The sequence below is a fragment of the Amblyomma mixtum genome, chromosome 3 (assembly GCF_055824585.1).
Source record: "Amblyomma mixtum isolate Tamu chromosome 3, ASM5582458v1, whole genome shotgun sequence".
NCBI lineage: Eukaryota > Metazoa > Arthropoda > Arachnida > Ixodida > Ixodidae > Amblyomma > Amblyomma mixtum.
Genome location: NC_143014.1, coordinates 257,939,163 through 257,952,849, shown reverse-complemented (window position 1 = coordinate 257,952,849; position 13,687 = coordinate 257,939,163). Strand labels below are relative to the sequence as shown.

Sequence of the window (13,687 nt, the reverse complement as noted above, 5' to 3'; positions counted from 1 at the left end):
TTCCTGAAACTGCAGAGCACAATGCCATGCATCGACATTGGCAAGCCAGTTGAAGCAGGGAGCTCTAGAAGACTGAAGCAGAAGAGTAGAATGTGGCCACGGGCATGTTCTTCTCTTTTCTCGCCTAACGTGCTATTTGGGGGGGGGGGGGGCGAGGTTAACTAATGCATTTACACGGCTATGTATGTCGACTGAAATTAAGTTGAGCCCCCCCACACACCGCATGTCAGAAAAAAAAAGCTTGCCCGAAGGCACATTCCAAAATGAAAATGCATTATTCACTGGACTACTCGAACACCCTTGCGCCATCGTCCTCACTAGTGCTGTCGTCATCATCACTGCTGTGGTCCCAAAGCACGCGGTTGTTACGTTCTCATCCCATGAAATCCATATAAACACATTTACGAGAATAGCAACCATGCTTAGGCACACGGTGCAACACAAACACATCCAACAGAAAAGTCGTCATACTTATAGCTATACAAACAGCAATCTTAATGTATGCTTTGATGGCGCCTGTCATAGGCTGCATTCCATGCCTAGGCAGGGATTTAGGAACACATATGTTTTACAACAAATTGAGGTGGAAACAAGAGATGGTGCACAGAAAGCGCTGATTATATAAGAAACTTCACTGCAATGCAATTAAAAATGCTTTTCATGTTCCGCCACTGGCACATTCCACAGCACATCCACAAGCAAGTCAATATATATTCCCAAAGCTCAGCCCATTAGCTCACAGGCTGCCATGCGGATATCAGAAGGTGGGATTAGGCAGCATAGGGATACTGTTCACTCCCTCAAGGAATCAGTGGGCTTTTGTCACTTCTCCTATTCTGCCATCCGCTTCATGCTGTGATTGTGGCCATGCCACCGCCCAGGTTCCTCAGCTGAATATAGACTGGCGGTTGTGTGCACGTGGCTGCTTAGGAATGGCTCTCCCTCCACGCAGCCCTCTGGCTCCAGTTCTCGGCCAATGCCTCTCAGTGCGAGGGAAGTGGGCGCGTGGCGGACAGCAGTGCGGGAAGCATAGCTGATTGAAGAGAAGCCTGGCGTCGGCAAGTGCGATAAGTCGGTTCTCAGTTGGAAGCGAACGCAAAGGGAAATACTTTAAGCAAACGCTTGGATTAAAAAAAAAAAGGCAATTCACAAGAACTGAATGGCATATGCCAACAAATTAGGCTTACAGAATTCACAAAGGCAACTGAAATAAAAATGAAGTGAAAACAAAAAAAAATGCTTTCAAATGTGGGCCTTCCCGTGGACGACACATAGTCAGTGTTCCACTGTAGTCATATTTTAATATAAAAGGTCTAGCCTTATCAGTTTACCAGCGCACATTAACCTGACATTAAAATGAACATAAAACTGATTTCTGCGAAGCTTTTGAGAGTAAAGTGCAGACACAGAGCCAGGGGAGCACTACCTCCCACTGACAGGCATGAGTCGCATGCGTAGAACGCTACTCCGAACCATCAGCCCAGGTATCATTACTGTAGCTGAGTGCCAGATCTTTGGAAGATCCTCATTTTAACTTATGATTACGTCACGTTTGCTAGTAAACCGACCTAGCAACCTGTTTTACGTTACACAGTTTATTCGTGCCGGTCATCGGGCGTGCATCTTATCATTCATACTTTCATTGCAGTATGCATCAGAAGAATTTACCGTAACACAGCTAATTTGTGTCACAGCATGAAAAAATGGGCTGCATAATCGGGGCAGCGCTAATCCCAAGTCCTGTGCAGGCCCCATGCAATGGCCACACTGTGTCATAACTGTAGAAAAAAGTGCAGCAGTCACACGTGTACATAAGGTAAATTAAGGTTAATTTAAGGTTGCCTTAAAGGGGCAACATGAGTAAGGTCGCACGCCATATGTCTATCCCTGCTCTCTCTCTGCTCTGCGGTCAGAAGAAAAACCCGGAGGAATCACTTTAACTGCACACAACGTAGGTAAACTAAAATTCAACCCATCCATTGATTCCCCAGATATGTGAGCAGAAGAGTATTCAAAAGTTCTATATTTAGAGCACTGCTACCGCATCATGTTCCAAGAAGTTAGATCAACGTGATATGCGAAATTTGCGGTACCTCTCGCCAAGACCGCAACGACATCGGCTGGGCCCGCTGGACTCACCTGCCACAGGAGCCACCGGAGCCACCGGGCTGAAAGTGGCGTTGATTTTTACACCGTCTTGAGCTGGTCTTGAGCTGCATGGTGCATCCCGTAATTATTGACAATGTTCCTGGTTAACGGATCGCGCCACAAGCAACGGGTGTCACACAGTACATGCAATGTCATCGAAACTGACTGCAACATCTTTAAGCAAATACACAGGTTGTTTTGTATTCAGTTGGTTTTTTCGCACCATAAGATGGTTACGCTTTCACGCTCTAAACACAGGGTTAAAAGTCTTTTGCACTACAGCACTTGAAAATTTGTAACAATTCCAATTTATACAAAACGCTACGTTCTAACAATCTGTGACACAGGATGTTTCTCCTATTGCTTAATTTTCGCTTTGGAGCAAGCCATTCGGTCTGTAGGTATCATCTACTTGATTCTGAAGATAAGAACTACACAATTGATTTCACTTTTATGTATAACTTTTCTCCAATCCTATTTTTTCTCTCCGATGCATTTAACATCGCAGTGATGGGGAGGATATATCGTTTTCCTCTAGACTTTCGGCGCTCTCCTTGAAGCATGACGCCTCAAAAATTGCAGAAACCACATGAGAAACACATGAGGAACACACGAGAAACACAATCAATACACCACTCTTTTAGGCCAATGCAAGCAAGTCTGCTGCAAGATTTCACGCACCTCTGCAGAGGCAGAAAGCAGTTCAACAACGCTCTATGCCAGCTTCCCCCCGACCACACTCAAAGCTCTTTAAATTGTTCAACTAGCCACGTTCGTGCAAGTAAATGATAAACATACATAAGAGGGTATTGGCATCACCTATTAATCACATGGTCTGCCAACAGTTGTATACTGCCTCCTACTGCTCCTGGACAATTATGCAAAACGTTTCTCGCATGGCTGCAGTAAGCCACTCTCACCCTCATTCAGCTCATGGACAAGAAAAAAATTTCTGGTTACATTTTGAAGTATTGCTCAAGAGAGGCTGCGCCTCATTTAGCAATCCAATGGAACAAAATGCAAAAATTGCCCTAAGATTGGAAGAGACATCCAACGTGATGCAAATTTTTGAAGAAGGTGAATGTACACACATGGACTAATATCGTTAACTGTCACTTGCTGCAAGATGCTTGAACACTTCGTGAACTCTAACCTGGTAAAGCACTTCAAGGAAAATATCTCTTTTACCCCCACTCAGCATGGGTTTCACTTCAGTTTATCATGCGCAACACAACTAAATGAACTCGGATGGGAACCAGCACTGCGCCACAAGCTATAACACTGGGCATAGATGCATCAAGATCAGGTGAGCAATAACAGCGGCTGGTTGGCAGTTCATTGTACACAAAACCACAAGAGACTGATCACTGAAACTCCAAGCCATATTTGTGCGTCGTCATGCTTTAGCTATCACCCCAGCGTGGTTTTGTGCACAAAGATTTCAGGAGCTTAGAGAAGAAATGCTGAGACAGTTCTAACTCGTCGCTCCCGTTGAGCAATACATAGCATTTAGCGCCTAGATAAGCTTATTAAAAATATGCCTCCCAAGATAACAAACTAATTTGCACATGACATATCTGCAACCAGTTTAAAAATTGATCAACAAGTACTACATGCACTTATTTGCACAATCCACTTTTGAAAAAATTGCCACCCATGGGCACTCCAAAAGATTCTCGTGTACATGCTACTAGAAGTGCCTGAAGGCTTTGTACTTTCGCCACTTTTATTCGTCGCGTTGTAAAGGCCAGTGTCAATGGCGCCATTAGGTGTCACAATGGAGCACATTGAAACAGACTGGGGAAGACAACGAGGTGGTGTGGAGGAAGGGGGACTGGGAGCAGGAAGTGGTTGTGCATGGTGCTTGGTGCGGGTAGGGAGGACTGTGTGAGTAGGGAGGACTGTGTGAGTAGGGAGGACCACCACACTCATCCTTATCGATCCATGAAGCTCGCATTCTTAGCCGAATGCAGTTTAATCTCCTACATACACCAGCCAAACGTCATCTATACCGGTACACTTCCACACGTAAGTGCCTAAACTGTCCACACACACATGCAGACATAGAACACTGCCTTACACAGTGCCACGCAGCCTTCCAGTCCCCCGCCTATCCTTTCCCCCCACCCTCATCGAGGCCCATCTGGCTCGCCTCCCTGAATCTGAGGCTGCAACGTGCCCTCGTCGCCTTGGCCCAGGATGTACTGAACGCATAGTAGAAAGGATTTTCTAATAAAAGAGTCACACCACCACGATCACTTACAGGCACTCACACAGACAGGCTTTGTGCCTCTTCCAGCCTCCCCTTAACACAATGCAGGTGAGCCACACGAGGTCTGCACAAAATTTAGAACTCAAGACTTAAATTTCTGGCCAAACAAAAAGTGACACACAGATGCATGAAAGTCATGCTCCTAGAATGAAACTGTTCCCCTGTATAAAACATCTAAAGAGATTACATATAGTAATTCTTTTCAGTCACCACACATACTGCTTACTAAAAATCAAATTTGAGCCTACGCACATCGAGGGCCACTATTAGCAGAGAAGCTTGAAATGTCGCGTGAGCTAGGGCCTGTATGTCACTTAAGGCAGGAGATTTACTTATTATCTGGCGGCTGTAAGGCATGTTTACAGGAATGCACTCTTAAGAAAAATGTCTCGAAAGGCTCTCTCGTAGCGCAGTAACAGGCATTGGAAATGGAAGTGTTTGCATGATTTTTCTGTAGTATACCCACCACTCAATGTCTTGGCTAGCAAGTCAAGCAAATGATGATTCGAGGTGACATTTCTGATCATCCTCTTTTTTTGCCAGCACCAACTTACAACAGAAGTCTACGCCATGAATCCAGCCAGAATGCATCAGCCACTGTACCCAGGAGGCAGTGGCACACACTAGAGAGTCACAATTACCACTGGGCTAATTGCGACTGGCCAACAGCAAATGTGCGGTAAGTGTAGTGAAGCACGAGGAGACGATAGGATATCTTTTATGGCAGAACTAGTCTAGATGAAGAATGGCTCGAGCAATTTATATGAGGCGGCAAATACGTTCCTGCTGCCCTGGTAATTCATGCTAGATACATCATGATCAAAGAACAGCCACCCATCTTTTTTTTGTTTGTTTGCTTGCTTGCTTGTCCGATCTCTTCTACAGCATTAAAGTAGGTGACACGTTCAAAACGTTCGCAGCACCGGATTCCGCGACCTTACCGCAATGGTGTCACCCAAAAGTGCCGACGACGACGGCGCTCTGGCATGCTACCCCTAGTCGTCACTAGGCATCACTTGTTTCATATCGAAGCCACAGCGGATGCTGTTTTGAATTGACCAAAGCTTATACTAAATGGTCGACTTATGGCACTGCCTTAGTGACAACATCACTGTTTCATATTAAAAGAAAGATATATGATCGCTTTCAGTGACACCTCAGCAGCGAAGCTGGCTTGCAAGCAGATCAGGTCAGTCGCCCTGCAATGGCGGCAGCTGCTACACGGCTGGGAGCATAAAACTAGCTTGTATTGCAGCTATTACTCTTATCAGCAACTCGGTACAGGTCAACGATCCTCATGGAGGACTCATTTCTGGCATTCCCGTATTCCAGGTCTTATTATTTACGAGAACAACAAAGTTTAACACCGTTTTCTGACGCTGCCACTAGGGATCTGCCGTAGAGATGTTTCCCTGGCGCGGTCGGCTTGCGGGCAGCGCGGCCATGTATTTGGCTGTGGAGGCAGTGCCATCGGACGGCACTCTCAGTGTTCCAGTATGTGCCGCGAACACCTTGCGCAAGCACCAAAGTACCATCCGCTTAAATGACTTACCAGGCTCTGCGATCCTAAGCGCCGGAGGCTGCTCTCGTTGTAGCGAGGCCTGAAAAGGAGACATAGTGAATCATTGATAACGATCAATCAACAAAAAAACTTTTATAGTGAATCTCACGACACTGTGCCATCTGCACTGCTAGATATTTGCAAATGTCGCTTCGCTCCGGACCACCACATCACTTTGTTCGTTCCACCGCAATCCAGAATGGTGGCGAATCTTGTGAAAACGGCGAATCGTGATTCGAGATAACCGTAATTAAGTTTGGTATCCATAGTTAAGCATAACCGCGTTTAGACTGCCCGTGTGACTGCAGGTCAACCAACAGCAACGTTTCAGCATCAGCAACATTACAACCAATATCAAAACAAAAATAGTGGCGGACAGTGCAAGATGGTCATCTGCACATGCCATCTGTTAAGTACGATCGTCGGCTAGACTTGGCACATAAATTGCAGCGGCAAGTTCGGGGTGCGATCATTATGTGGGGAATAAAAAATTTTAATTTTGCCAAGAAAATTCAGGAGTGCAATCATTACGCGACTAAACACAGTAGATATCTTGTTCTAACCATAAGCTTCTTAATACTTGTGTAAAAAAAGTTTGTTTTCATTCCTGATTGGTGACCCCTAGATTCGCCTCTCTGAGGAAAAAAGAATCTGCAAACCAGCTCCACACTGAGGCTTGGTTTACACATACTGCAGTAGTTCACAGTCCCAAATATAGATGCTACAGAGTTGCAAAGTGAATGAAGGCATACAAGCAAGAATACCTACCATGAAAGCCAGCAATGTGTTTGTGGCTAAGGCCTCCATGCGCTTCAGTCAAGGTCATCGACCTGAAAGATGTAAAAATAATGTATGAGAACGGAACTGGACGATACAAAATAGATTCAGCAAAGCAATGAACGGTGTAGCAAGCACACTACATTTATCATGAAAGCAGTGCACCGCAATTTCATTTTGTTGTGTTAGGTATTAGAGTGTATAAGCAATTGAGGCCATCAAGCACCAATCACAGCTAAGGTTCAGTGGTTTGTTTTTGTGTTACAAACTAACACATCCTAATTAGATGATCCGGGGTGGCCGTGAGCTGCGGTGTAGGTCACAGATGCGGCTCGGATCTGCGTGGCTATGGCTGTGGGGTAGGCCAGAAGCTGCAGCTCCTGTTAGACCCCTATCCTGGGAACCTCCACATGCCACGGGTGTGGCCATAAAAATTTTAAAAACTATGAGGTAGAGTCAGGTCGCATGCCATATGTCTAATCCTTGCTCTCTCTCTCTCTGCTCTGCTGTGAAACGAAAAACCCAAGAGATGAAATCTGCAACCGACGGAGTTACATGTTCGGGAGGAATCACTCGAACTGCATACCACCTAGGTAAACTAAAATTCAACCCGCCTAGGACTTCCCTCAGGTGTGCGCACAGAAGAGTATTCAAAAGTTCTATATCTAGAACACTGGTATCGCATCGTGTTCCAAGAAGTCAGATCAAGGTGATATGCGAAATTCGGGGTAACTCTCGACAAGACCGCCCAGGCATCGGCGGGGCCCGCTGGACTCGCCTGACACCAGAGCCACCGGAATCACCGGGCTGAACGTGGCGCTGATTTTTACGCTGTCTTGAGCTGTGTGGTGCATACCGTAATTTGCGTCAATGTTCCTCGTTAACGGATCGCGCCACAAGCAACGCGTGTCACACAGTACATTCGATGTCATCGAAACTGACTGCAACATCTTTCAGCAAATACACAGGTTGTTTTGTATTCAGTTGATTTTTTCGCACCATAAGATGCTTACACTTCCGCGCTCTAAACGCAGGGTTAAGAGTCTTTTGCACTACAGCGCTTTGAAATTTGTAACAGTTCCAATTTATACAAAACGCTACGTTCTATCAACCTGTCACACAGGATGTCTCTCCTATTGCTTCATTTTCGCTTTGAAGCAGGCCATTCGGTCTGCAAGTATCATCTACATGATTTTGGAGATAATAACTGCACTATTAATTTCACTCTTATGTCCAACTTCTCTCCAATCCTATTTTTTCTCTCCTATGCATTTAGCATCGCAGTGGTGGGGAGGATATATCGTTTTCCTCTAGACTTTCGGCGCTCTCCTTGAAGTATGACGCCTCAAAAATTGCAGAAACCACATGAGAAACACATGAGGAACACACGAGAAACACAATCAATACACCACTCTTTTAGGCCAATGCAAGCAAGTCTGCTGCAAGATTTCACGCACCTCTGCAGAGGCAGAAAGCAGTTCAACAACGCTCTATGCCAGCTTCCCCCCGACCACACTCAAAGCTCTTTAAATTGTTCAACTAGCCACGTTCGTGCAAGTAAATGATAAACATACATAAGCGGGTATTGGCATCACCTATTAATCACATGGTCTGCCAACAGTTGTATACTGCCTCCTACTGCTCCTGGACAATTATGTAAAACGTTTCTCGCATGGCTGCAGTAAGCCACTCTAACCCTCATTCAGCTCATGGACAAGAAAAAAATTTCTGGTTGCATTTTGAAGTATTGCTCAAGAGAGGCTGCACCTCATTTAGCAATCCAATGGAACAAAATGCAAAAATTGCCCTAAGACTGGAAGAGACATCCAACGTGATGCAAATTTTTGAAGAAGGTGAATGTACACACATGGACTAATATCGTTAACTTTCACTTGCTGCAAGATGCTCGAACACTTCATGAACTCTAACCTGGTAAAGCACTTCAAGGAAAATATCTCTTTTACCCCCACTCAGCATGGGTTTCACTTCAGTTTATCATGCGCAACAACACTAAATGAACTCGGATGGGAACCAGCACTGCGCCTCAAGCTATAACACTGGGCATAGATGCATCAAGATCAGGTGAGCAATAACAGCGGCTGGCTGGCAGTTCATTGTACACAAAACCACAAGAGACTGATCACTGAACCTCCAAGCCATATTTGTGCGTCATCATGCTTTAGCTATCACCCCAGCGTGGTTTTGTGCACAGATTTCAGGAGCTTAGAGAAGAAATGTTGAGACAGTTCTAACTCGTTGCTCCCGTTGAGCAATACAAAGCATTTAGCGCCTAGATAAGCCTAGATAAGCCGGGATGTAGGTCGGGAAGACAGGTCGGTGCCACTTGCCCGGTGCGCAGTGGCGGTGGCGGTCCGGGATGTCGGCCGGGAAGACTGGTCGGTGCCACTTGCCCGGTGCGCAGTGGTGGCGGCGGGTCTTTGTGCGCAGAGCCTGCTGAGACCATGGGTCCACGCCTTTCTGGATGTTTGAGCGTGTGGCTCTGCGACTCCGAAGACAACACTGTGCTCTCCCACTGCGTATGGAGAGGGGCACACAGGAAACCTAAGAGTCAAACCCAGGGCTACAGAAGCGTGAAGCACTGTTCACTCGGCACAGTCCACCTGTTGTACTTGCTCCGCAACTTTTCTGACAACCAAAATCCCTTTCTTACTTTTCATAGCTAAATTTCCACATTCCTTTGTAACTAGTCCTATCATATGCCCAACAAGCACAGTGCCCTCAAGCTGAAACCTTCACTCACATATTGCATCACACATTGGTTAATATCATAAGCTTGCTTTTATGTCATGGCAGGAAAACTTACCAGCAGTTAGTCCTAGTCAAACCACTCCCATATACCACCTGCTATGAATTTGGCTTCGGCCATATCAAAAAGAAGCAGCGACAAATGGGATTTAACCCTGTGACTGGAAACAGCAAAGTCACTGAGATAAAATTGCAGATTTTCATCCCACTGAAAAGGTTCTAGGGTGCATGTGCCATGAATGCTTACCAGGTGAAGGTTGTGACCTAGCTCAATAGGTTGTGATGGCTATTGAGCTACGCCTTAGAATGCAACAATAGAGTGGCACAAATTAGCACCCCAAATGCTGCCAGGTGCTTCTCCATAGAGAAATCTATTCCATTCAGTGGCTGCTAAGTGCCTAGACCACCATTTAGTGCACAGCTGCAGGGCCATGGGCAAAGCTCAGCCCTCTAGCTGACAGGCTAGCAGCAAGGAAGCCCTGGAGCTAAAGCCACATCAGGAAAAGCTTAGGCAATCTTAGATTATTTTTTTTTTATTTTCTACTCATTTGCAGTTTCGCAATGCCTTCAGGAATAAGTGGTAACATTTCATGGCTCTATTCACAGCATTCGCAGAGATCCATCAGTCTGGATGAGCGACAAAAAGCAACCAGCCCTGAAAACATCCCCTGCTGGTGCCCTTCTATTCCTGAAACTGCAGAGCACAATGCCATGCATCGACATTGGCAAGCCAGTTGAAGCAGGGAGCTCTAGAAGACTGAAGCAGAAGAGTAGAATGTGCCCACGGGCATGTTCTTCTCTTTTCTCGCCTAACATGCTATTTGGGGGGGGGGGGGGGGGGGCGAGGTTAACTAATGCATTTACACGGCTATGTATGTCGACTGAAATTAAGTTGAGCCCCCCCACACACCGCATGTCAGAAAAAAAAAGCTTGCCCGAAGGCACATTCCAAAATGAAAATGCATTATTCACTGGACTACTCGAACACCCTTGCGCCATCGTCCTCACTAGTGCTGTCGTCATCATCACTGCTGTGGTCCCAAAGCACGCGGTTGTTACGTTCTCATCCCATGAAATCCATATAAACACATTTACGAGAATAGCAACCATGCTTAGGCACACGGTGCAACACAAACACATCCAACAGAAAAGTCGTCATACTTATAGCTATACAAACAGCAATCTTAATGTATGCTTTGATAGCGCCTGTCATAGGCTGCATTCCATGCCTAGGCAGGGATTTAGGAACACATATGTTTTACAACAAATTGAGGTGGAAACAAGAGATGGTGCACAGAAAGCGCTGATTATATAAGAAACTTCACTGCAATGCAATTAAAAATGCTTTTCATGTTCCGCCACTGGCACATTCCACAGCACATCCACAAGCAAGTCAATATATATTCCCAAAGCTCAGCCCATTAGCTCACAGGCTGCCATGCGGATATCAGAAGGTGGGATTAGGCAGCATAGGGATACTGTTCACTCCCTCAAGGAATCAGTGGGCTTTTGTCACTTCTCCTATTCTGCCATCCGCTTCATGCTGTGATTGTGGCCATGCCACCGCCTAGGTTCCTCAGCTGAATATAGACTGGCGGTTGTGTGCACGTGGCTGCTTAGGAATGGCTCTCCCTCCACGCAGCCCTCTGGCTCCAGTTCTCGGCCAATGCCTCTCAGTGCGAGGGAAGTGGGCTCGTGGCGGACAGCAGTGCGGGAAGCATAGCTGATTGAAGAGAAGCCTGGCGCCGGCAAGTGCGATAAGTCGGTTCTCAGTTGGAAGCGAACGCAAAGGGAAATACTTTAAGCAAACGCTTGGATTAAAAAAAAAAAGGCAATTCACAAGAACTGAATGGCATATGCCAACAAATTAGGCTTACAGAATTCACAAAGGCAACTGAAAAAAAAATGAAGTGAAAACAAAAAAAAATGCTTTCAAATGTGGGCCTTCCCGTGGACGACACATAGTCAGTGTTCCACTGTAGTCATATTTTAATATAAAAGGTCTAGCCTTATCAGTTTACCAGCGCACATTAACCTGACATTAAAATGAACATAAAACTGATTTCTGCGAAGCTTTTGAGAGTAAAGTGCAGACACAGAGCCAGGGGAGCACTACCTCCCACTGACAGGCATGAGTCGCATGCATAGAACGCTACTCCGAACCATCAACCCAGGTATCATTACTGTAGCTGAGCGCCAGATCTTTGGAAGATCCTCATTTTAACTTATGATTACGTCACGTTTGCTAGTAAACCGACCTAGCAACCTGTTTTACGTTACACAGTTTATTCGTGCCGGTCATCGGGCGTGCATCTTATCATTCATACTTTCATTGCAGTATGCATCAGAAGAATTTACCGTAACGCAGCTAATTTGTGTCACAGCATGAAAAAATGGGCTGCATAATCGGGGCAGCGCTAATCCCAAGTCCTGTGCAGGCCCCATGCAATGGCCACACTGTGTCATAACTGTAGAAAAAGGTGCAGCAGTCACACGTGTACATAAGGTAAATTAAGGTTAATTTAAGGTTGCCTTAAAGGGGCAACATGAGTAAGGTCGCATGCCATATGTCTATCCCTGCTCTCTCTCTGCACTGCGGTCAGAAGAAAAACCCGGAGGAATCACTTTAACTGCACACAACGTAGGTAAACTAAAATTCAACCCATCCATTGATTCCCCAGATATGTGAGCAGAAGAGTATTCAAAAGTTCTATATTTAGAGCACTGCTACCGCATCATGTTCCAAGAAGTTAGATCAACGTGATATGCGAAATTTGCGGTACCTCTCGCCAAGACCGCAACGACATCGGCTGGGCCCGCTGGACTCACCTGCCACAGGAGCCACCGGAGCCACCGGGCTGAAAGTGGCGTTGATTTTTACACCGTCTTGAGCTGGTCTTGAGCTGCATGGTGCATCCCGTAATTATTGACAATGTTCCTGGTTAACGGATCGCGCCACAAGCAACGGGTGTCACACAGTACATGCAATGTCATCGAAACTGACTGCAACATCTTTAAGCAAATACACAGGTTGTTTTGTATTCAGTTGGTTTTTTCGCACCATAAGATGGTTACGCTTTCACGCTCTAAACACAGGGTTAAGAGTCTTTTGCACTACAGCACTTGAAAATTTGTAACAATTCCAATTTATACAAAACGCTACGTTCTAACAATCTGTGACACAGGATGTTTCTCCTATTGCTTAATTTTCGCTTTGGAGCAAGCCATTCGGTCTGTAGGTATCATCTACTTGATTCTGAAGATAAGAACTACACAATTGATTTCACTTTTATGTATAACTTTTCTCCAATCCTATTTTTTCTCTCCGATGCATTTAACATCGCAGTGGTGGGGAGGATATATCGTTTTCCTCTAGACTTTCGGCGCTCTCCTTGAAGCATGACGCCTCAAAAATTGCAGTAACCACATGAGAAACACATGAGGAACACACGAGAAACACAATCAATACACCACTCTTTTAGGCCAATGCAAGCAAGTCTGCTGCAAGATTTCACGCACCTCTGCAGAGGCAGAAAGCAGTTCAACAACGCTCTATGCCAGCTTCCCCCCGACCACACTCAAAGCTCTTTAAATTGTTCAACTAGCCACGTTCGTGCAAGTAAATGATAAACATACATAAGAGGGTATTGGCATCACCTATTAATCACATGGTCTGCCAACAGTTGTATACTGCCTCCTACTGCTCCTGGACAATTATGCAAAACGTTTCTCGCATGGCTGCAGTAAGCCACTCTAACCCTCATTCAGCTCATGGACAAGAAAAAAATTTCTGGTTACATTTTGAAGTATTGCTCAAGAGAGGCTGCGCCTCATTTAGCAATCCAATGGAACAAAATGCAAAAATTGCCCTAAGACTGGAAGAGACATCCAACGTGATGCAAATTTTTGAAGAAGGTGAATGTACACACATGGACTAATATCGTTAACTTTCACTTGCTGCAAGATGCTCGAACACTTCATGAACTCTAACCTGGTAAAGCACTTCAAGGAAAATATCTCTTTTACCCCCACTCAGCATGGGTTTCACTTCAGTTTATCATGCACAACACAACTAAATGAACTCGGATGGGAACCAGCACTGCGCCACAAGCTATAACACTGGGCATAGATGCATCAAGATCAGGTGAGCAATAACAGCGGCT

The 13,687-nt window shown here is 45.5% G+C and overlaps 1 protein-coding gene across 2 annotated transcripts in view; it reads right to left on the bottom strand.

Moving 5' to 3' along the window:
* LOC149354515 (uncharacterized) overlaps positions 1–13,687 on the bottom strand; it is a 42,196-nt gene that overhangs the window by 8,011 nt on the left and 20,498 nt on the right. For both annotated transcript variants that reach the window (XM_089583350.1, XM_089583349.1), the window contains exons 7-9: positions 12,354–12,427; positions 9,107–9,291; positions 2,140–2,213 (exon numbers count right to left, since the gene is read on the bottom strand). In XM_089583350.1, coding sequence (XP_089439476.1) covers positions 2,140–2,213; positions 9,107–9,291; positions 12,354–12,427 — 333 coding nt within the window. The remainder of the gene's footprint in view (positions 1–2,139; positions 2,214–9,106; positions 9,292–12,353; positions 12,428–13,687) is intronic.